Here is a 25,566-nt window from a genome sequence, read left to right on the forward strand (position 1 = left end):
AATACTACCCAATTATTGGTTGTTACAATTTAAGTACTTCTTTCCAATGAGGCCTCTTTCTCTTTGCTAAACATACATCCTCCTTTCACATTTTAATTTTTTAGGTAATTGAATTAACTCCCATTTACCTCACAATAGCAGACGGAAATTAATACAGCCTATTTCTTAGAAAAATAATTTGAAGCAATGATGACTCTGTTAGAATTAACTTTGAATATTATATACGGTATTTACTTCATCACAACCTTTATGTTTACAATATTAGCAGGAACACTTTTCCAGATGAGAGACACAGTTCATGTTTTATTTGTTTTAAAATTCTGAATTATAAAACATATCATAGTTTTTGTTAAAACCAGAATTAGCAATACAATAATAAGAATTTTAATTTATAATATTATCACTGAAATTTCAACTGAAATATATATTCTACTTATTCCAGGCATTGCTGTATTGTCCTGACAGAAATGGGCACAGCTTCAAAAAATATCAGATTCAGGAGCACAAAGATCTGGGAAAAGTTATATCTTTTTTATTACTACATGATCATAGGGAAAAGCTATTTACCTGTTTTTCTAACATAATCTTTGCTCTCACCAAAATATTCATCCTTGTACTGAAATATAAAAATTTTAAATTAAAATAAAAAAGATTCTACAAATAAAATACTTTGAAAGCTTCCAGGAAAGAAAAATGACAATGAAATTCTTCTTACAATCTAAGCCCTACAATTGGACAATAATGTATAATAATTCAACATATTCTATATCAAAAATAGTTTTGTAAAAGTAATATGTGGTTTGCCAATCTATATCCTCATATATTCAGTTTTTTTGAGCATTTTTTTCCTTACATGGATAGGAAGAATCCACTCTAAAAAAACTGTGCTTAGAACAAAATAAAATGGAAGCAAATGAATAATACATGAAAGAATTTTAGAAATAAAGATGTGAATAACTTCACTGTTAAGAATATCTATTTTCCATATTAGGTGATAAAAATAAAGGTCATTTTGAAATACTTCCTTCAAATGACTATATCTATGTTCTAATCTTCAACTTCATGAAAAATTGTCATTATATGAAAAGAATGAAAAAAAAAAGAATAAATGTTTTTGTTATCTTGTATAGGGCTTTGTGGTCGGAAAGACCTTGTTTGGAATCTACATGTTGCTTTTAATAGTCATGTGATCTTGGACAAGTTACTTTGACTACCAAGAAACTCAGTGTCTTCATGGATATAAAGAAAATGGATAATAAATAATGAACAGAGTACAATATGCAAATGACTACACACACATTAAAGGAGAAACACCAAATTTATCAACAAATATAAGGAGGCATATATTGTGTTCTATCAGAGAAAAGAACACCAGCAACTCCTAAGTTGGAATCTTCACACTTAGCTCTAAAAATAGGAATTTTTAAAAATTACATCTTCAATAACCTACGTGAAACAAATAGTAATATTTTAGAGCTAAGTGGAAATATTCTATAGCACGTATATTTAGAATTTATCAAGGTAGCTCACTGCAGCTTGTTTGATTCATAATAGAGGTAAGAAATACTGCTCATAATATGTGAGGTAATAACGTAATAAATCAATAAACATGAGGAAATTAAATAGAATTTTTAAAACCTCTCTTTTTAAAAGGATCTATGAGAGCTTTAGGTTAACAATAATAATAAATACAAACTGTTTATTATTGTTTAGTTGGCTGTGAGAGACTGGATTACTTGGATGAGTCATATCAGAGACAAAGTTGAACACAATGCATAAGAAGGACTTGCTGAGTAAGCAATAAGATTTTTTTCTTTTTCAGATCCTGCCAACAATTTATAGCCAAGGACCTTTGCCCTGGATTGATGGACATCAATATTTCATATACTTCATTTTTCCACTTGAATGGAGAGTTAACTCTGAAAATTATTTGGCTTCCTTGGGTTAAAAACCTGGATATTAACAGCCTCGTTTAATTATCTGACTCAGCATCTCACTTAAAAAATCTGAGCCTATTTTGCCTTTGTGTTATTAAACTGATTTTCCTAACACAGGCTTCTTTATTTTATTGTTCCTCTTCTGATTGTGTCTATCAATAACATGTACATATATACCCTTTGTGTGTATATATATATATATATACACACACACATATTCTTTGTATATATATATACACACATATATACACACATATTATTTGTGTATATATATATCCTTTGTGTATATGTATATATACACACAGAATGCTGTTGCCTCATTTACACAGAACATAAAGAACAAAATTATAGACATACTAGACATAAATATAATAGTAATTCTTAAAAGAAAAATTTAACTATGTCATTGAATACTTATATTTGCATTCATATCAGTATAATGCTTGTTCAAAATAAAAATAGTTTGTTATATAGGTTACTCTGATTTGTTAACTTGCATAGCTAACATTATTAACTGTTTTTGCAAATTTCATAAGTAGATGTCAGATTATACTAGGAGCTGGTTAATATTTACAACCAGTGATTTTATAATCCTTCAGAACAGCAAGGCTTTGGGGCAATACAGACTATTTTATGCATATGAGTCAAATTATATTTATTGACATTAATAAACTACAGTGAATGAGTATGAGTGTTCTGCCCTAGTAGCTTTAATTTATATAAATCATTAATCGCAGTAAAACACCACTTAGATTTTTTCATTTGCATTTTTTCTTTAAAAATATAAAAGCAAAATATGTTTAGAAGCCTGAATATTAATGGGGTGGCAGGTGATTTATTTTGAAGGTTCTTCTGCCTCAGTGACCAACCTCCTGGGAAAGACAATACAGGCTCTGAGAAAACTTTTGTTAAAAAGGGTTCTGAGCCACATCCCTGCTCCACTACATAATTGGTTATTCAGAAGAGCTGTCTGAATTGGAATAGTGTTCTCTAAGCTTCTGAAGGGAGAGGACAGGGCTTAGAAGAAAAGTGAAGGCAGTGTTTGCTTATGTCATTATCTAAGGTAGGGAGAAGAAATATATTACCTTTATTTCTTTGATGCTAAAACATGGTTATAAATCAAAAGTGGGAAATACAAATAAGCAGATGCAATGTGCATTTAATTTCTAATTTAGAAGTGACAATTCAGTTTTATTATTTTATTTTTTTGTTAGCCTCCAGGGTAGCACAATCTATTATTGTTTATTTTACTTGGCATTCAGTTAACCACTTCATTCTTCCCACCTCTGCAAAATAAAAATGAAAACAAAACTTCGGTAGTGAATGATGGATTTAAATATCTGATTACTTGAAGGCACTAGCAAGGACAAGTTTTCATTTTTTAGAAAGCATAAGTGAACTTCTGAATAAAACAATAATAATAATTATGTTCCAGGCCCTGTTGTAAGCAATTTACATATTAATATATTCATTTACTCCTCTCAAGGACCTTCTGAAGTGACAACTATTTATTTACCTATTGCATAGACCCTGAGAAGTTAAGCAATTTGCCAGAAGTCTCTGGATTAAAACTCAGGTGTCCATTCTTAGAACTATTAATGCAAAACTAAAATGAGTAGATCAACTACTTGCAAATATCTATTTGATAGCAGCATCTTTCCCCTCTGTAGCAACCATACTCCTAACAGATGGGGTCACTTTTCAGTAGGTAGTAATGCCACTAGCTATGAGCCAAAATTTACCCTTAAAAATCTATGAAAATAAATCCATTGTCATAGGAAATCACAGTTTTACCAATTACATATATTTACTGAGAATGCTTCTGCAGATTAATAAAGGTCTGAACTCTGAAAAGAGAATCCATCAGCATTTATAAATAAGTGCCACACATCTACAGATCAGTCTTCCTATATATAACAACTAAATTTGGCTCAAATAAATATACCTTACTAGTCAGATCTCTATGCATAAAAATCTAAATCAAATTAACTTGTGTGGGAGGTTGACAAGATGGAAGACGGGAGATTAGGGAAAAATAAAAAGCCATGATGCCAGCCAAGCAATTGTTCCAGAAGAAAAATAATGCCCTGTTTTCTCATTCTACTACTCAAATTGAATATTTTTGCAATAACTTCAGGGCTGGGGTGGGAATGGGGCACTCTTTTGTGATTCAAAGATCCATATTGGTAAGAGCTACTTAGCAAAACTTGATTTTCAAAGGGAAGTCTCTGACCTCATTCTAACTAATTAAATAAAAAGAAAATGAAAAATATAATATTTATGATGAGATAAAGCCAATAGATAAAATATTTATGATGACATAAAGCCTAACAAATATAATATTTACAATAAGATAAAGCCTAGTTTCAGAAAATATCCTAATTTCTACATAGAGTTACTAAAAAAGTAGAAATATTTAACAATTCATGCCACTGTCAGAGGGAATGTCTCAGTAAACATTTCATTTTTGGATCAAACTGAAGTTTTAGAGGTATTGTTAATCTAAATAGTTCAAGGCTAGGCACAGAGGCTCTTGTCTGTAATCCCAGCACTTTGGGAGACTGAGGCAGAAGGATTGCTTGAGGCCAGGACTTCAAGACCAGCCTGGGCAACATAGCAAAACCCTATCCCTAAAAAAAGTTAAAAAAAAAGAAAATGGTGTGGGAGCCTCTAGTTCTAGCTACTCAGGACCCCGAAGCATGAGGATCACTTGAGCCCAGGAGTTCGAGGCTTCATTGAGCTATGATCGTGCTATTGCACTCCAAACTGGGTGACAGAGGGAGACCCTGGCTCAAAAAAATAAAAATAGCCAGGCGTGGTGGCTCACGCCTGTAATCCCAGCACTTTGGGAGGCCAAGGCGGGTGGATCACAAGGTCAGGAGTTCAAGACCAGCCTGGCCAACATGGTGAAACCCCGTCTCTACTAAAAATACAAAAATTAGCTGGGTGTGGTGGTGTGTGTCTATAATCCCAGCTACTCAGGAGGCTGAGGCAGGAGAATTGCTTGAACTGGGGAGATGGAGGTTGCAGTGAGCTGAGATCATGCCACTGAACTCCAGCCTGGGCAACAGAGCAAGACTCTGTCTCAAAAATAAATAAATAAATAATAAAATAAAACAAATAAAAGTAAATAAATAAATAAATAGCTCAAGATAAGATTTGGCCTGCAGAGATTATTGGTAGGAGATATGGGTGGAAAAGACTACTCTAGCTAAAAGTCATTTCCACCGCTACCAGAAAGTTGGAGCTACTAGAGATTTGAATTAGATTTCCAACAGCCCTGGGAGGAGATTGGGGATTGAGTGCTGACTAAATCTTCAAGGTATGAGCAAAATAGTAAATATTTAAATGAACCAATGAATAAACCATCCTGAAGTCCTATGAGTTTGTAAAAACTTGGGTCTGGCCAAGAGTTCATCTTTGTTGAAACTCTCTATAATCAACCATCACCTTACAGCTCTTCTAAAGCTCCTTCTACTTGTGTATATAGTTGGATCGCTAAAGTTAACTTGATAGTAGTGCTGGCTTATTGGCCTCAAGGAATTCTGAATTTGTCTAAGTGTGTAACATTGTGCCAAACAGGTTGGCTGGAGAAAAATATTTGAAAATGTACAGAAAACATTTTGTGAAACACCTTCATGTTTATAGATATTGAAAGTACAATTTTAATGAAAGATTTTAAAGAGATAAAGTGATGAAACAACAAACTTCCAAAGAGAATATAAAGGAATTAATATACTCATTGAAAATTATTATATCAATAAATCTTCCAAGGCTTCACACGCTTCCAAGGAGTAAAATCCCAATAGTAATCAAATTTATCACATTGGGAAATCTAGAAAGGTAATCTCATAGTTATGCTACAACAAGCTGATTCAAGAACAGAATATTTGAGATGGTTTAAAAAAAGAATACCATTGAAAAGTAGTTCTACACTGCATGATGTATTCTTTATTCCTAATGGATCCTAAAGATGATAATGATTGATTCTTGTTTGTAAGAATAGAAGATAAGACATACAAAATTATAAAAAAATACTTTTTTGATGAATTGACCAGTGGAATGAACAGGGAAGAAAACCTAAATTAAAAATAGGACTAATTTTTGGACAACAGCTTGTCATTTTCAAGGATCAGAGCTATCTTAAAGACAAAAATAAGAGATTCAATACATCTAACTTACAAAGAAAGGAAAATGGAGTCTGAATTTAAAAAAAAACACTATCTATAAAAAACTAAATGAATGGGAAGTTAGAATATATGAAGATGTAAAGATGTAGTATCTAGATTTTTATTTTAGTAATAGAGAATATAATCTTTTGCATTAACAGAAGTGAATAACTATGTTGCTTAGGTGACTGTTTATCTGAAAAGATGAATCTTGGATGTCACCTACCTAAATATGATACACATGCCTGAATGCAGGGAAGATAGGACCCTGGGAAATAAGACAAGATTAAAGAAGGAGGTTAAAGACTATCTTCAGAGACATAATATGAAGAAACAAAATTTCAAGTAGTCCACTCATCTAAGATTAAAAAATAAGATGAGAATAAAACTAGGAGTTTCTGACTTGAGGGGGACTAAGAAATTAATATAGGAAGTGAAGAAGATCACTATGATTTCTAGCACCAATAAAGTCACTAAGTGAAAGGAAGAATATATATCCTGATGAAATGATCACTACCTGGGCACCCTTTAAATTACAAATGCAATTTAATTCTCTACACAAAGTCATCATTAAATTAACTTATTCAATGTCACAAGAAATTGTATACCCTTCCTTTAACAGCTGTATGAAATATCCTTTAAAACTAGAGATTTTGATAAACAGACTTAAACATATGACCGGCCAATATAAACTAATATTATTTCCTTTAAATATATTTCAAATTGATCCAGTTATCCACAAATCACTATATTCAAAGTTGATTAAATTCTTGAGAAGCAATTAAAAAGGAAGAAACTAATAGTGTTATATAGTGATTAACTTTAAGCCCATAAATAGTATGCATTCATAGCAGTTTTTACTGAACTGACACACCTTACTATCTTTACATGAATTTAGACAACAATATTAGACAAAATAATAATTTTACATATTTTATTTATCCTAATATACAAACAATTCATCATTAAAATCATATTACCTCATTCTTTGTTTAATCAATAATTATTCAATGCCTTCTGGGATCATTAAATGAAAGATAGTTCTATCAGTAAATCCTATAGGTAAGGACAGTTCTCTTTCTTGGAACATGCAGTAAATTTTCTTATATATGGAATTGTTTAAAGAATACAGAAAATTAGTCATATGTAAGCAAATTAATCCTAAGTTATGGAGGTTTTTGTAAGTAATTTGTTCTTTATGATTTAAAAGTAATGTCAAAAAGTTAGAATACTCATATTAAAAGAAATTTTCACAAACTAAATATTAAAACTACATTGAACAAGATAAGAATACTTGAGATATATTGTCTAAATTAATATATTCTAGCCAATAAAAACAAACTAATAATGAAACAAAATACCAGGAGGTAGCTGTTTTATTTTAATACATTTTCTTCATATTTGGAGGAATATTCTCACTCACTATTCTTACTAATCAAGAAAAAGTGATGTAGATAATTTTAAATCATCACTAGTTCATAGTTACTATATTGTTGCTCCAAACAACACATGAAACTCAATTAAGATTATATTAAAACATGGATCCCTGCATCAAATTCAGTTTTGACACTGCCTGTCCTAACTTCTTTATATAGATAAGATGAAATTGTTTGTACTTGAGTACAAATAATTGAGAGTACTAGCATCTGAATCTTTCTGAATTATAAGCCATAATTATTACATTATTTCTTCCTAAGTAGCATAAAATATAACAAAAAACTAACAGAAATAAGTTAAAAACAAAATAATAATTCTAGTTTGGGGATACAAAATAATAATATCGATCATAAAAATAACTTAAATTCATGCAAATGCCTCCTTCTCAGATAAAACTATATTCTAAATATTTCTCATTGCTGACTGTAGTAGTCTTTTGGTCTTCACAAATGTTGCATCTAGTCATTTTTACTGCAGCAAAATGAATTCTAATCATATCCCCACACATACACACACAGAAAGAGAGAGAGGCTGAGAGAGAAAGAGAAAGAGAGAGAGAGAGAGAGAAAGAGAAAGAGAGAGAGAGAAAGAGAGAGAGAAAAAGAGAGAGAGAGAATGCAAAGATCAAGGAAAAAAACTCAATCACAAACAAAACAATAGATTAAGGGAACTTCATTTCTTCATTTCAAAAATCTAAATGCTGCCCAGGGAGCATTGAACGACAAGCACATACACAAAAATCATAATATACCCAAAAGTATCTTTTTTCCTATATCTTTAAATATCCAATATTATCCAGATAAGTCTTTTAGATATTAAGATGTGAGTTTTTCCAAGTACACAGGTTGCCTTAAGTATGTATTAGACAGTATACTTTTACTTCCGCAAAGACTATGAAATTGCTTTATACCTAAGACAATGTGGAACTCTATGATGCTTAGCCGACTATATAGCCACATAATTGCCCATTTTCACGGCTTCCAATAAGGCCTGACAGCTCTCCAGTTTATAGCAGCAGCAGATGACTAGGAAAAAAACTTTCTTATTTTCTAATTTCCTTTTGGAAAAGACTTCTGGAAAATTCAGGATTTTTTTTTAAAGCAGCTTATGAATAACGGAACACATTGCTACACTCAACCAAGTTTTATGTTCTTACAATATTTCTGTCATGTGGAACAGGTTCAGAAGTTGCAAATAAAGCAATGAATTTAAGGACTTCTTAAAGTAATCAGAAAAGTAATAAATACGAAAAATTATTTCTAATTACCTCTGTTGAGTGACGCTGAACTGTTTATGTCTCCAGTAATAAAGGAAGACTCTGACTGCTTTCGAACCGTGTCATTCCACATTCTACGGATTCGGCTCTGGATGGGGGAAAAGGCAGAAAGAAAATGAACTCATGATGCAGTGAATTTTCACACAAATCATTCTTTTCTTTTCTGTCATAGTTATGTGAGACCTTTGTTTCTAGCATTTGGCAAATAGACAACTACATGTTTGCGGTACAGTAGCATAAGAACATCAGAAATAACTTTCATGATAATACATGATTCTCATTAACTGTATTCCTAAATGCCTATATACCAAAGATAATTATAACCATGAAAAAAGAAATAAATGTAAAATACTACACCAATTTAAATATGTTGAAGATATACAGAGGTATATATCTTCAGACAGTTAGAATTAGAAAATTTTAATTTCCAAGGTAAAACAAATTATTTTTACTGTAACTTTTATTGGAATGGGAAAGTTTAACTATGCATTAAATTGCCAGTTCTAACAAAAGATTTAGTTTAAGCAATCAGAATCTTGCAAAAGAGTTTGCTAAGAAAAGAAAATAGAACATTATTAAAATGCTACCGAACTTAAATTTTCCATAACTTTTATACGAAGATCAATGTAATTTTAGGGATTACATAACTATCCTGACTTTTCTTTGTTTGAAGAATATAAAGTTAGTTGATTCATTGCTTCCATAGGAAGTTTTATAGATAACTAAAAATTCTTAAATTATTATTGACATTCTTAAATTCAAATTTCTAAGTGTCAGATATTATAAACTTTTTCCATTGGGGGATTTTTTTCTTTTTTATTCTGTTATAGCATTTTACTGAGTTATGGGTCAAAAAAGCATTAACAATCTTGTGAGGAAGAAACAAAATATTTTCAGAAGTTTTTCCAAGGCTGAAATAGTTATAAGAAACATTACTACTACTTATGAAACCATGCCTACAATGAGTTCTGTTCCAAATACATTTGAACTCCTTGAATAATGGGAGTAACCAATCTTAGAATATTAGACAATTGATTTTATGAATCTTGGAACATGCTTACTCTTCAGAAATATTGTTGTATATCATATTTTCCCTAGGTTGACAAATGTGTGCATGCACACACACACAGACACAGACACACACAGAAAACTAATAAACAAAAGGACAATGTTGGGAGCCAGTCTCTCACATTTGTTTTATTAGTTGGTTAATTAATTAATTAAAAATATTAATTACCCTCTATTGCCTGCCAAATACTAACCTATAAGATACAAAGGTGAAATGTAAGCACAAAATGTCTTGACCGTTATGGAGCTGCTAAACTAGTAACAGATTAGTCAAATTATCACAAAAATAAATGCAAAAGTACAATATGCCCACGAATCTCCATACAGTCATTAACTATTATAGCTGAAATATGATCAAACAAAATGACTGTCAATGGTAGGATGGATGAATAAACTATACAATAATATAAAGCAAAGAAAATTAAAAGCTCATAGCCTCCTGCAGTAATGTAGATGTCTCGGGGACAAAGGAAAACATAAAAGAGTATTTACTAAGTGATTTCAGGTGAATAAGTATCACAATATGCAAACTAAAATGTGCTATTAAAAGCTAAGATAGTGGTTATGTTTGGAGGTTAATGATTGAGAGGGGTTCAAAGGGTTTCCAAGGTATTCTCAGTATACTAATACTTGGCCTGGGAAGTGGTAATAATTAATTGTGCCATACACTTATGTTTTGTATACTTTTGTGACTACTCATTATACTACAGAATTTTTAAAGATTTTTACCAATTATACCATATATTTTTACCATATATTAAGGGATATGTCCTTGCCTAGGGAGTCTGACAGCAATGCAGACTGAAGAAGTAACATTTTGTCTGGGAGTTGATGAAGTTATTGTTAGGTGATATTTATATGAGCAGTCCCCATTATCTCATCTCCTATTAATCTTCCCTCTCTGCTCTAGCTGCACCTGTCCCCTTGCTGTTCTCTAACATGCCAGGCATGTTTGTGCCTCAGAGCTTGGCAATGTTGGTTGTTTTCTCTGTCTGGGGTGCTCTTCTCCCAGATACAGGTATGCATAATTCCTTTATCTTTTTAACTCTAAAATATTTTTTTCTGAAGGTATAACACCCTACATAGAATTGTAGGCTACCCACACAATCCAATCACATCTCAGTCCCTTTTCCCCTACTACATCCTCCCAACAGTCACTAACATCTCCTACGATAAATACCATGTATTATATAATTATTTCTTACGTTTATATTTAATAGCTATCCATTTAATGTCTAATATTTAATGTCTGATGTCTGCATTAGGCTTGAGGCTCTATGAAAACAGAATTTTTGTCTTTTTTGTTCATTGAGGTACATACACTTGGCACATACATACATAGTGTATGTATATTATATATGTGCATGTGTGTGCATATACATCTATATCAATTAATTTTTTCTATGCTCTCTTTTCCATACTATATACCTTTCATGTATTCACCCATCAAAACCTCACAAGAACTCCATGAGGAAGGTAATACTATACATTAGAAAAACCAAGCACAGCGGTTGATGAACATGTCCGATGGCACAGCCCTAATAACCAGCATTGGAATGCAGTCATCTGGCTCCTGAGTGCAGGAGGTTAACAACTCATTGCACTATACCAAATATAGTTTAAGAGGAAAAGGAGAAAAAGGAGAAGTATTGCAGGCAGAGGAAAAGGTATATAGTGTATGGCACAGAGGCCACACTTAGATGTTTATGGAATGAACCAGGAAGGGATTTAGAATATGGGAGTGAAAAACACAAGTCAGAGAAGACTACACACAATAAAATACCATTTTTAAACAAAGATTTAAAAAAGGAATGCTGAACAACATTTTTTGGAGGGAGAGAAATGATTAGAATAAGTTGCGGGCATGGAAAAACAAAATTTAGGAGCCTCTCTGGAGGAAGGCATAGGGATTGGTTAGGGAGAGGTTAAATAAAGAGGAAAACATATTGAAAATGTTCTATTTCCTAGGTTGGATGTTGAGTTCACGGGTGTTCATTTTATTAAAATGTTTCAATATTTCATATACATATTTCACTTTTTATTTTTCAAATATATAATAAAAAGCAAATATATCCAAAAATCAATAAAATATATGAAAGATAAATGACAAAACAATTATAAGAAAGTCAAGAGATATTATTTCAGTCCATAGTTTAAAAAAGTTACACCCGTTTCTGTGAATATATGTTTGTGTGACTGATGCATATTATAAAACTTTTATAAGCGTTTAGGACTAGGAAGTAAGTTTGGAGGAGCAAGAGGTGAAGAGGATTTTTACTTTTTAGTCTTGGCCATCATCCCCTACATTATCCACAATGTAGCAACATAATGTTTACTACATGCGGATTATATCCTGTCACTTTCATTTCTAAATTATCTCAGTGGCTATCCAAAGTAATCAAAACAAAATGTAATTTTCATACTGTTACAAATACCTAGGGATCTGTCTCTTCCCTTTTTCCTTGACTTTCTGTCTTGTTCTCCCTCTAACCTACTTTGGCCAATATTTTTTGTAAGTTCTCCACACCGTAAAGGCTTTGCATTAGCCATTTTCTCACTTAGAATTCTGTTCCCCTGAATTTCCTTTTCTCCTTTCATTTAGAATCTTGTAACTCAGACTTTGGCATAAGTATCACTTCCAAAGGTAGTCTTTCTCCAGCATCTAATCCAAGTAGCCACCTGGCTAATTGACATCATCATATTTTTGTTCTCCATCAGCTTTCCCATTTGATATTTTTGTTGGGTTGTTTGCTATTAATACATTTTCTGTCTCCCAATACTAGAATAAAAGTTCCAGATCACAGGGGAAGTTATACGTCTTTTAACCATTTTATCCCCAGAGATTAGAAGATTGATGGCATTATATAGAAGGCACTCAATATTTCTAAATAAAAAATCATAATATATAGAGATAGTTATTTTAGAAGTGCTGTTATGTGAAAGATGCATCCATACTCCCCAAATTTTGTCTTAATATCAATATTTTAGCATTTGCTTATGGGTGGCCATAATTAGTGGGAAATGTATTTATTAGTCTTACCTAAACAAATAATATAGATTTAAGTAACTATAACCTTACATAGGCTTGGCTGGTCATAGTTAATCAGAATTAGTATTATATTAAGTATAAGAAAAAAATGTAAATTATTTTCCAAGAGTAGAATTGTGATATTACAAATTACAAGAGTAAGGAGAAAAATATGATACAACTTAAAAATATATATAATAATATTCTATAATAACAACAGTAATAAATGGTAGCAACCACTGTTTATTGAGCACCATTTATTCTGTTTTGTGTATATTAGTTCAATCTTCTTAGCAACTTAAGACGTCAGTATTTATTATCACCATTTTACAGATGAAAAAACTGAGTGTCAATGAAATTAGTAACTTGCTCTGTGTCATAGCTGGTACGTGGCAAGGCCAAGATTCAAAACAAGGTATACCCACCCACAGAGTTTATTATTATTCCATTGAGCTGCACTGCCTTAACTCGTAGTTTAGAAGTATTGCTAAACATTGCACAACTCTGTCGTAAAGTAGTAAATGAGACTCCTAAATATTATTATAATATTAATGATATATGTCAATAAAATGACTATTGGATGGTGGCTGATGAGCTCAGTAATGTGAAAAGCATGCGGGATCTAATCATGCTGGATGATATAGGGAATCTTAGTAATATCAATTGAAACGTCATGGAAAAAGTTATTACAAAAACAGGAAGAGCAAGGGATTATGAGTCTGAAAATAAAGGCATTAATTATAAAAGGGGCTTATGCTATAAGCATCATCCTGGTCTGCCCCCACTCTTATGTGAAAACTCAGATCTCTATTTGGCAAATTTAGTAGTCCTAAACTCAGAAATTTCCATCCATCTGAGTTGGGACAATTGTTCTTCTGATTTGCAACTTTACAACCTCAGTGTGGTGTGTAAAAAATAAATCAAATTCAGATTATTAATAATCATGCAATTATATTTAAGTTTCATGATTGTGGTTGGTAAAATTATTTAACATAGCCTGATATTTTTGACAGTTATATGTTAGTTTTTAAAATTTTAATTGGAAATATTAGATTGATATTAAAGATATGGTTTTATTTGTAAGATTAAAACTCAATTGGTGAGGAAACTGTTTATGAAAACACTGGTCATCCATTAATTTATAACTGTGTTCAAGTGCTAGTTAGCTGTGTATGACTAGTCTGACAGTTGATGTGTTTGAGACAATCAGATACATTAAATTTATAAATGATATTTAAAAGGTATAAAGAAATTAAATTTTCTAAGCATATAAATGAAATTATTTAGGGAAATTTAATCTATTAAGCTTACAAGCCAATTGAACATCCATCAAATAAAAAATGAAGCAATCACTCTTATTTTATATAAAATAACCAAATTTATGAAACAATAATTAGATTTATAGGTTGAGCTAAAAGAGTTAAGAAAAATTAATTCTTGATTTATAACTTTACTTATCAATTTAAACTCAAGCCTTCCTCAGAAAAATTTAATTGGCAACACTGAAAACATGCCTTTTTTTTCTACTGAATCATGCAATCTTAAAAACACTAGTCTGGGTGACTCACAACTATAATCCCAGCACTTTGGGAGGCCAAGGCAGGCGGATCACTTGAGGCCAGGAGTTTGAGACCAGTCCAGCCAACATGGCAAAACACCATCTCTACAAAAAACACAAAAATTATCTGGGCATGGTGGCACACGCCTGTGGTCCCAGTTACTTGGGAGGCTGGAGGCTGAGGTGGGAAGATTGCTTGAACCCAGGAGGAAGGGGTTTCAGCGAGCTGAGATTGTACCACTGCACTCCAGCCGGGGCAACAGAGTGAGACTCTGTCTCAAAAAACAAACAAATAATACTAGTTTGCTAGCTTGAACCAAACTCACTCATGACCTACACAATTCTATATCTTTTATTTGACTGGCTCATCTTAACATCCAAGAGTTGCTAAAATTTCTATTTAATAATCTTTGAGCTGACACTGTGCCCTGGGAAAAATGGCACACAGTTTACCTAAAAGCTTAACATTTTTCTGGTAAGGTACTATGCTGCTATGTCTAGTGCTGGGCGAATGAGAGTGGAGCTTAGACCAGCTATGTTTAATAATGCTGTTGTAGTATTCTTCACTGCCCTGACTCTTCTTCAACTTTTCAGCACATATTATAGTTGAGTCATAGTTATTTTTACTAAACATACCATATTATATGTAAATTGTGTCAGTTTGTGATAATTATTATACTAGTTAGAAGAATTATAAGAATTAGAATCATATCAATATATCACATTTCTATATATATGAAATGTTACTTTCTTTGAATTTTGGATGAAATGGCAAATTCCTTTCTTTACCTGCTGCATTTATTGAACTGAAAACAATCTGAAGTCATTATTATGCAAACTTCAAATTTGCAGACTCAAATTTCATCGTATTATTACAGTTTTAGTTTCTTCCATTTCTGTCAGAATCATTCCCATGGGAGACACAGTGAAACAACAAAAAAAAAACGATGTGTTAAACACAGACTAGAAATTAGCTCCAATCATAAGGGACAGTAACTGGTATAGTTAAGAATTACTTCATTTCAGTGAACAAATATTGTTTACCTGTGAGCCTGTGGAGTAGCGTCCAGGAGTTCGAGAACCAGATGTTTTCCCTGAACCAATGGAACTCTCTGTACTTTTGCCACTACAGCAATGTGTTCGCAGGCATTTCCCATACTCTTTTCGTACCTAGCCAATTAAATATTAACTTCTGTTAGCAAGTAATTCATTGCAGGTAGGAACAAAAGTAGACAATGTATGTGAGTTTTATTTTTAGATAATGTAATTATTTCCTTGCCCTACAGATGTAAGAAAGTCTGTTCAGCATATATTTTACAGTACAACATAATTATATTCATACTGTCAAGCTTGAAATTTTGCCTAACTGGAGCCTTTTAAAACACACACACACACACACACTCATACACACACACTCACACACCTCCCATCACATCATATGGTACTTTCTCTTAGTTCCAAGAACATATACTTAAGCCCATTGAGGATACTATTTTTAGCTTCATAAATTTGATATAAAGTAGCCTGTTGGTGCAAGGGCATTGTAGCTGTTGTTCTTTAGGTAGAAGCCTACTTAGGAAGTTACAGAGAGTGGGGTGGAAGAAGTAGGGTAAGAAGTGGGGGAGATAGAAAGAGAGAGAGAGAGAAATATCAGAGAAAGTGAGAAAGCAGAGAAAGGAAATTTAAAGACAGAAAATATGAATATTTTGGGCTAATCATTTCTTCTAAGTCTATATTTCTCTGAAGTTTATTTCTCTTAAAAGAGATCAAATGTTCAAATTGAGAACAAAAATTCAAAAGATTGTAAATTTAGTCCTTCAAAATAGTTCTACTCAATAATCACAGAGAAATATAATTGCTTTTCTTTATAGCATTATTGTTTAAATACTTAATCTTGGTTATAGTATAAAATTACAGGGAAAAAGAAGACTTTTAGCTGATGTTTTCAATCAGAGAAATATATCAACTTTTGGTAAATATTTTATCATGTCTAAAATTTTTATTACTGCCTATTTAATTGAACAAGGCACATAAAAATAAACAGTAACTGCCTTAAATCACATATCTACTATCAATAACAACAAAGGGACATCCTATTATATCAATTATATGTTCAGGAATTTATATTATGAAACAACATCATATATATAAACTATTCTTAGGCCTTTATGTATTTGATTTCACATTAGTTCATTTTTTCCACAACTTATGATAATGTAATATTCAAATAAGATTTTCTTTAAATCAAAGTTTTCAACATGTGCTTTAAAAAGGGCTGTTATTTAGAATCAAAAGCAAAAAAGGTATGTAAATGATACATTAAATTTAGTATTCCAAATGGGAACATTTCATCTTATTATTGTAAAATTCATTGTGTCAAAGATATAGGAGAATTAAAGACAGAACATATGCAGATTTGCTCAAAGAACTCACATTAATTGAGTGCTTATTATGTGATAAGAACAATGATGGAGATAGGGTCAGGTGACTCAAGCATAGAAGAGGAGTGCCTGCAGGAAGTAGGTGTGGGGGTCCAAGGAGGGCTTCTTGGGGAAGAGGGCTTCACAGAAAGTCTTCAAAAGAGTGGCTGGAATTAATTTACAGAGTGAAGTTGAAATAAAGGATAAGGGAGAAGAGGAGAAAAAGGCATTCTCACCATAAAGAATAGAATGAACAAAACAGGGTTATGGTGTGCTGGTCTTTAAGGCCTTTCTCTGCTCTGGCATGGCAAAGTTACTTATTTTTAATGTATTTAAAATGCTATTGATTTGTTTTGCAACCAGTCTCTTCTGTGGTACATTTATCAATAATTAGAATTAGAGATAATTATTTTTGTTCAGTGTTTACAAGTCAGTCCATATTTTGTTTATTTTTAAAAAGGAAATCGGGCTATAGCCAGTTATGTGTGTTTCTAAGATGCATCTGTAGGGAGGGTGAAAAGAAGAAACTTCTACTTTTTAACTATCATGTGTCAGGAATTGTGCTAGGTATGTCCCTCAAAATGACTTTGAAAATAATTATTACCCTCATTTTATAGATGAGGAGACTGAAATGGATTAAGCAATGAGAGTAAACTACAAGACTGAAAAGTCAAGCGATGTGCCTTAGGAGAAAAATCTAAATTTCATGGGTGCTCTATGATCAAAAAGCTCTAAGTTGCCACATTTGGAACATGAAATCATTGACCAGCACAGGCATTGTATATTACTAATATTGTTATTAAAATAATCTATTAATTATCTCCTTCTTTGTGTCTGGAAAGAATGAGGACAAATGCTTTAATTAGAACTTGAGAAGGCTTAAAATAATGTCTAACCAAAAGTAAGCAGTATCAATAATAGTTTAGTAATTTCTACTGATTTATGAAGCATCTCTAGGAACCTAAACTTTGATCATAACTTCCCCCGCAACATCCCACATTATTTTCCTGAGGTACACGGCAAATGATATGTTTCCTTCTAGATGAGAAAGGGTATTTGAATGAAGTGATGTAAACCTAAACAAATATTTCAGTACAATGAGGAATAAAGGCAAAGAAGACAGAAAGAGAACCACTCTCCCTCCTGTTACAAAATCAGCAATATTGTTTAAGCCACAATAATTCATCGTGGGCTATTTGCATTTTCCAACAAAGATTAAATATTCTGAACTGATAATATAAACAACTAGAAAATCAAGATATTTGGTGATGCCAAGTCTCGCATTAGCTACATTACTTACTGAATCATTATACTGACTTTATTTTGCTGTGATTTGATTTGAAATGGTAAGCATATGTCTTAAAAAGAAGAAAAAAAAACATGGACCATGTCCAGGAAACATTTTTTAGATTACAAAAAAGCAGTTATTTGATTGTTCAATCATTTGCATATTCTAATCTACTATTTCACATGGCACTGCATCTTAGTTACCCTAGTCAGATGATATCCTATTTTGGTGTGATGCTGTTCTAGAATATAGAAGACAGGAAAGAGAATATACCTTACCAATAAAATATTTCTGATATTTCTCATATCAGAAACAAAATGATCATGGAAGCTCTGAGAATATATCAAATATTTGAATGTATGACAAAAGTAAAAGTGACCACTTTAATGTGACCAGTGGAAAACTGTTTACACAATCCATACTCAGAAAAAGACTGAGACTCAAAAATTTTAATTTTATGAGTAAGTTGAAACAATCAACAAATAATTCAACAAGACAGCAATTTTCAAATATGAAATACTTCATATTTCTCTAATCAAAATATATAAGCAACTATACCAGTGATGGCATGTTAGTGAAATTTAATCAGATGGCTTAAAAGAAAAAGTACCTCCCAACCATTTCTTCAGTTTCAAAGACAAGTACATGACAGTTTTTATACAAAATAAAAACCAAAAATAATTATATGTTTTCTGTATTTTCTGATGTTGGCCCATATTCTTGACACCAAATACAAATGTGACCAAAGTTTTAAAATTCAAAACACGGAATGGATGAAAGAACAATATGTATTACTTGTTATTGTAAATCATGAAAATAAGCTTTCAAAATCAGGGCCTGGCAAGTTTTTCTATAAGGTCTAGATAGTCAATATTTTAAGTTTTTTGAGTCAGGAGCCAAAACTAAGGATAGGGTGTATATACTTATATTAAACTTTATGTATTGAAAATGTAGTAACCATTCCTGGCTTCCTGGCTGTAAAAATAAAAGGCAGCTGGATGAATTTGGCTCATGAGCCACAGTTTCCGGAACTCTGTTTTAATGAATCACAAAATTGAACTTGATGACATATATATTTTAAAATTTAACTTATGTTAAATATACTAAAAACTCTAAATTTGTTTTAGGGTCTTGAGATGTAAAATCTCTAACTGGGTACCAAATGCAATTCTTACTTATTCCAGTGATATGCTTATGTTAAGACAAGAAAAATTAAAATAACATTTTTATTAATATTGGGAAAACTGAAAGAGGCGTTGGCTAACAAAAAAATACTCAAAGCAAAATAATCTGTGTGTAAAGTACAAAAATTTCTTTTCTGCTTTGTAGAAAATTTCCAAATTAACTTTAAAATTTAAAAATTACTTCTTAATGAGTTAGTAAAAAAAGTTTAAATAAAATTTAAAAATTATGTTGGTCCAAATTTCCAGCTAATGTACAAAATAGACAGGCAAATAAATCTACTATACTTCAATATGTTATGACTGATCATAATGACCTAATATATTCCCTTTTTATCATGGGCAAATGCTACCATTTCCCTTAATCTCCTGATTTTGCTCACATTTTTTATATATATTTCTCTTGAGCATCAGTTATGGCTTTCTTCTATCCAAATCTAGACATCTTCCCCAAGTTTTAGTCTCTCTGACTTCTCCGAAGTCTTTTAGAATACCAACCACTGTCTTCTTCTTGACATTTTCTCCTATCTTTAATTCAGTGTATCATCTTGATTCTCGTTCTTCCTTCCAGCTCTATTCTCACTCACCATTTACATGTCTCCTATTCTTAAATACATTAAGTGTGGCAGACTGCCATCTATTCACCATATCCAGTTTCTTCTCTTTCTGACTAAAAAAGCTATACTATGTTTTTCTGTCTCCCTTGCAGTTTAGGTGGTACCATCGATAGAATCCTATCTGATAAAAAAAAAATTAGTAGAAGTCATGTGAGCCACTTTCAAATCACAAAATCATCTCTCTCTCTCCCAGACTTCCTGTTGGATGTCAAAACCCAAGAGGACTATAAAATTATAGATTGAGGTTGTTTGAATCTTCATCAGCCTATGTCCCTTCATGGGGCCACCCCATCCATTGGGCAATGAGTAAAACATAAACATATGTTGAGGCAGGCTTCTGTAATTTTGGGGGTGTACATATTAATTATTTGGAGGGTTCATCTATTTTATTTTATTTTAATTTTTTTAAATATCCTGTTATAGCAGGATTCATCTATTTTAAAACAACCTCTTTTTAAGGAGAATTCTAATGAATTAGATTAGAATGCATCCATTCTAATGTAACCTCTTTTCTTTTCTGTAACCTACATTTAGAAACCTGACTCATCATTACTAGTCTATTCTGTATTTGCGATCATGTCAACACATTTTAGATATCTACCACCATCTAAAATTAAAAAAAGAGTAGTGTTTTCTTTTATGTTTGTCCATCTTGACAAGTGGACACTCTTTTCAACTTCTTGTTTTGGTCCCACCAGTCTCTAAAATTAAAAATCCTACAAAGGGATATCTTTACTTTTTATTTCCTTTGTTTTCCAAAGAAAAATTATAAATCTTATTGTTTCTTTCCCACAAATTTTAAAGCATAATTTTCTACCTCATTTTCAGAGCTATTTCTTTGAATATTTTATAATTATTTTTACCCCCTCCATGTCACACATGAGTAAACTGAGACGTGGGGAGGTTAATTAACTTGCCAAAAGTCACATAAGTTTTTAAATAGAAAAACAGAGATTCAAACCCAGGCAATCTGGTTGAGGGGTCGTTGTGACTGGACCTACCGAGACCACATTTTAAATAAAGTTAAAGTGTATAAGATTGGAAAATCAATCTTGGGATTTTAAAAAAAGTAATCAAAATATTTAGTGTTTACAATTGATTTTGAAAATTTATATATATATTAAGTCCTTACAAATGTAAACATTTGCAAAAATAGATACATGTAAAAAATTGCATTCTAATAATTCAACTCTTAGATTTCATAATAAATGCTTTCAAGGGAAAGAAATATAGAGACCATTATTAACTATTCCATCATTCATTCAAAAAATATAAATGTATATTATTTTACCATAAGCTGTGTAGACATTTATAGGTTCTAATGTAAACTAGTGTTTGAAGAAACAGAAATATATACACATATACACATGTATATTTCCTATACTGATATATATCCGTGTGTGTGTGTGTGTGTGTGTGTGTGTGTGTGTGTATAACTCGTGCCTCCACAACATTTTTAGAAAATAATTACTTCCTAATACACAAATCCATTTGGCCACCAATGGGAATATTAAAGACTATAAAGTCAAATCTATAAGAAAATAATTTTTGTTCACTGTTTAAATCAGAAAATGTGTTTATTGTTTTTTACTGTTGGACACTCTCACCAACTATTATGCTTGTATTTTGGGTTTGTTTTGCTTTACTATTATAAAAGATGAGTGTCTTTATTTCTTGTAGACAAATATATCAAGAATAATATATTAGAATATGTTGTGGCTGCTTTGCTATCACGAAATGTATGCCATTTATATTTAAAAAAAATAATTCTAGCTTACCTTCTTCTGTAGGACACAATGGAAAATAAATATAAACATTCCCTGTAGAGAATTGAAAATGGTGAAGAGATACGCCATGATGACTGTGCTTTCATTAATATACATGAGTCCAAAGGCCCAGGTCAATCCTAATAGGCAGAGAAGAGCTATTGCACCTATAACCCATGACCTGTAGAGAGAAGAGAAAATTAAGGGTTATTAAATAATTGATCTTTAATTAACAATCATATCAGATCAACAATACGACACTGAAAAAAATGTTACAGTAACTTTTATTGACAGAAAATGTAAGACAGGTGGTGTAAGTACTTTAAGGTTTTAATGAGACTACAAGTTTTCAAGCTTGAGGAGATATACATGAATGAAAATGTTATGAACACAGAAATTCATTTAAGCAAAAGCAGATTTGTACCATAAATTATTCATGTATTTGCAGCACATATGCAAATGGCATGAGGTGTAATTATGGTGAATGGCAACAGGAAAGCAGGCTATAAAGCTGTTAGTCTTCACTGGTCTCACAGTGGTAACATTTGTTTGATTGATTTCCCTCTATTAGTGCTGCTTCTGACACATTTTTATCTCGCTTTTTCAAAATTTCCTCTTTTTCCACAAAAATTTTATTGTTTACTGACAAAAATATAACTCATATTAGGAGGAAATACATGGATTTGAAGTACATGTATGAATTTAATGAGCCCCACTTGTCTAATTCTATATTTATAAAGACTAAGCGTGACGGATAATAGATGGAAAAAATAGTTCCACTCTAATGGAAACATTGTTTCTACTCTCCTTCAGCCTTTGGATCACTCACTTCTATGCTATGTTGTAGTAGATTTTAGAAATCAGTCATTTGGCAGCTTTGTTGAAAAAAATTTTGAAGGCTCAGGGAACCTTCATTTCTTTGAAGTGTCTGTAAACTCAAGGGAGAAGATGAAGCTGAGAATGAAGATGGGGTGGTATGAACGGAGTAGTATGGAATGAAAGACAAGTTCTCACTCCCACTCCATTCTCTTAGTTTCCTCCAAGATGTCATTTGCAAGAGTATAAGCAGGTAACAAAATTCATATATTTGTGGTTAAGTTATGTATTGAATATCAAGATAAAATGTTCTTGCAACAGATGGGACTCATAATTGAAATGAAATCCTTCTCAACTCCTAAGTATATGGGAGAACAGGACCAAATCAGTAGAGATCGCTATACACTAATAAGCCCAACCTCTTTATTCCCAGCACATCTTCCTTGAATAGGGTAAATTCATATTTCTTTCCAGCAGATTATTATCTTCCACTATAATGTCTTAGGAAGATATATTTACAGGGATTGAAACTTTATAAAATGAAAGGGAAAAATCATATATGTTTATCATAATCTGAAGCTGAGTTCAATTTGTTTTTTAGAGAGAACTGCATCTTAAGAAAGATATGGTCCCGAAGTAGTTAATTATTAAAGTCTTATTAAAAATAATTATAAATATTTACTATTTTTCTCCCATAACAATCAGCCACTGTATTTCATGTTTAAATGCTCACTATATTTAACATGTTTAATTGAAAACATCAACATTCTTGAATAAAAAATCTCTAAGGGAGTTTTGCTATTACATATTACATGTTTGCTTATATGAATCACAAAACATTTTAGGTGTTAATATTTTATTCTACATCTGGATTCAGAAGTATACTAACTTTCAAGGAAAAGCTCTCAGCTTCTTAATGGACGTTGGAAAAAGAAAAAATAAGAATTGCCATTAAATCAAGGCAATATTGCTATTTAGATTGAAAAATAAAATAATAGGATCAAATACTTAAGTCAGGTATTAACCACTGGAAAACACATGATGGGCCCAAGAGTTAATGGTAGACAACTGCAATGAGTCCCGATTTCTTAAAAAAAAAAAAAAAAAAAAAAAAAAAGCAAGCAAAAGCATGAAGAAGAAGTGAAATGGCACTGGAGAAAAATGAAAACAAAGGACTCTTCACCAGAAGAACAAACTGAAAGTCTACAGCAAGGTTGCCCATAGTTTACCAATCTTAGTTTATTTTTGCAGGACTTGTAATTTTAAAATATGCATCCGAAAAATGTCTAAATGTTAACATTTATGTTCATATTTATTAGATTAGTACAGACTTGTAGCTTTATTTCAGATACTGAAATATATTCATACAGATTAGATCATTAATCAAGTGACAGGTGTCAAATTTGAAAGAGATAATTTTGCATATGTAAAAATTAATTTTGAAGAAGGCATTTTTTTCTTTATTTATATTTAGTATAACAATTCATTAATATCAATTGTAATTGGGTAGTTTTATACCTGTAAGATCATTTTGAAGATATACCAGTAAATGACAGAATAATTTTAGATGAATGATGCCCAAACAAACAACAGAAAAGCGGACGTATGTGGCACAGAGGAACACATCACAATGAAAGGGAAGCTATTAAAAGAGAAACAAGTCTGTACCACAGGAAATTGTTATTGCTGTGGCACTGAATTCAGGTGATATCCAATTAACAGAGATGAAGCAGAATTTTTTTTTGGCAATACACCTGCAGCATATTTATTCTGCATATGGGTTGTATGCCAGATTATTTTCCTGCACAGTTTGCTCTTCTGCCTCTATATGAATGACAGAAGCTCTAATGATTTTTCAGTACTGATCTGACAGCTGGTTCATGGGACCACACTGATAAATGGAATTTATCAGCCATTCAGGTCATTCTTACTTGATGAAGGGTCTGTTATCCTCATAGCTAAAGAATGCATAGACATAAAGACAAGAACACCAACATTAGCATTTTATGACAAAGAATTTCATATGAAAAATATTCTCCTGGTCCCCAAAGGCCTCTGTCCCCCACCTCCCTAAAAGAAATCATTATCCTTTATATCTAGAAGGTAAATCCTAAAATGACCATGAGAACTTAAATAACAAGAAATAAAAGCAATTTTATAATACTGCAATATCCCTTCTAAGACTCAAAATTCCATTTTTTCTTATCATGTGCTCATATTACTTGTGACTTGAAAGAGACATTTATTTCTTAGAGATCACATTTCTCTAGAGAATAAGAAATTTTATGAGCAATCTTGAAAAGCCTTGGGGGCATGCTTAAAATGACAGATTTCATGTCACCTAAAGGTATTCTTATTCTGTAATATTAGTAGGTAAGATTACTTAATTATGGACAGTACGCCTCTAAGTAATTTTAACTTGGAGATGATTGACCTGAGTTAAATCTTAACATTATAGCCCTTAGAAAATAATCTATCTTGAGTACTTTAAAACTCTGTTTGTGTTGTGAGTAAGATAAACCTGAATAATCTTTTGTAGTAATAGGAACAAACATACAACGCCTGCTTATTTTCACTTATGTTTACTAATTTTTTAATATCATTTGGATAAAATAAGGCCCTAATACTCAATTAGTGAAGATAAGGAATGTTTTGGATCAATTTTTATAAACATATTTTTTGCTTAGAGAACTGTGATAAGAAAAAAAAGAAGAGAAACTGTTCCTTTCTCTTCTCTCTTGCCAGAGGCAACATAGTTTCCTATATTATGCATACACAAATAAAGCTCCTAGACAGGCTGCAACTGTGATGTCTTTTGAATAAGGAGAACCACTGATGAAAACTCACTCTCCAGAATGATGAAATAATAAAGAATGGTATTTGAAGCCAGTTTGCCTGAGGTTTACATCCTAGCTCAGCCACGTACTAGCTACCTATTTGATCTTAGACAAAAATTAATTAACCTGTGGTTGTGTCCTTTTATACATGTATAAGATGGTGATAAT

The 25,566-nt window shown here is 31.8% G+C and overlaps 1 protein-coding gene across 24 annotated transcripts in view; it reads right to left on the minus strand.

The window, feature by feature from the left end:
- The window catches only part of ADGRL3 (adhesion G protein-coupled receptor L3), an 849,533-nt gene that overhangs the window by 18,973 nt on the left and 804,994 nt on the right, over positions 1-25,566 (minus strand). For 15 of the 24 annotated variants that reach the window (XM_063663660.1, XM_063663656.1, XM_063663647.1 and 12 more), the window contains 4 exons: positions 24,493-24,519; positions 21,758-21,926; positions 15,518-15,643; positions 8,811-8,907 (listed from right to left, as the gene is read on the minus strand). In XM_063663660.1, the coding sequence (XP_063519730.1) occupies positions 8,811-8,907; positions 15,518-15,643; positions 21,758-21,926; positions 24,493-24,519 (419 nt within the window). The remainder of the gene's footprint in view (positions 1-8,810; positions 8,908-15,517; positions 15,644-21,757; positions 21,927-24,492; positions 24,520-25,566) is intronic. The other 9 variants (XM_063663661.1, XM_054484631.2, XM_063663662.1 and 6 more) reach the window with 1 other exon arrangement.

This window comes from Pongo pygmaeus, chromosome 3 (assembly GCF_028885625.2).
Source record: "Pongo pygmaeus isolate AG05252 chromosome 3, NHGRI_mPonPyg2-v2.0_pri, whole genome shotgun sequence".
In the NCBI taxonomy this organism is placed as follows: Eukaryota; Metazoa; Chordata; class Mammalia; order Primates; family Hominidae; genus Pongo; species Pongo pygmaeus.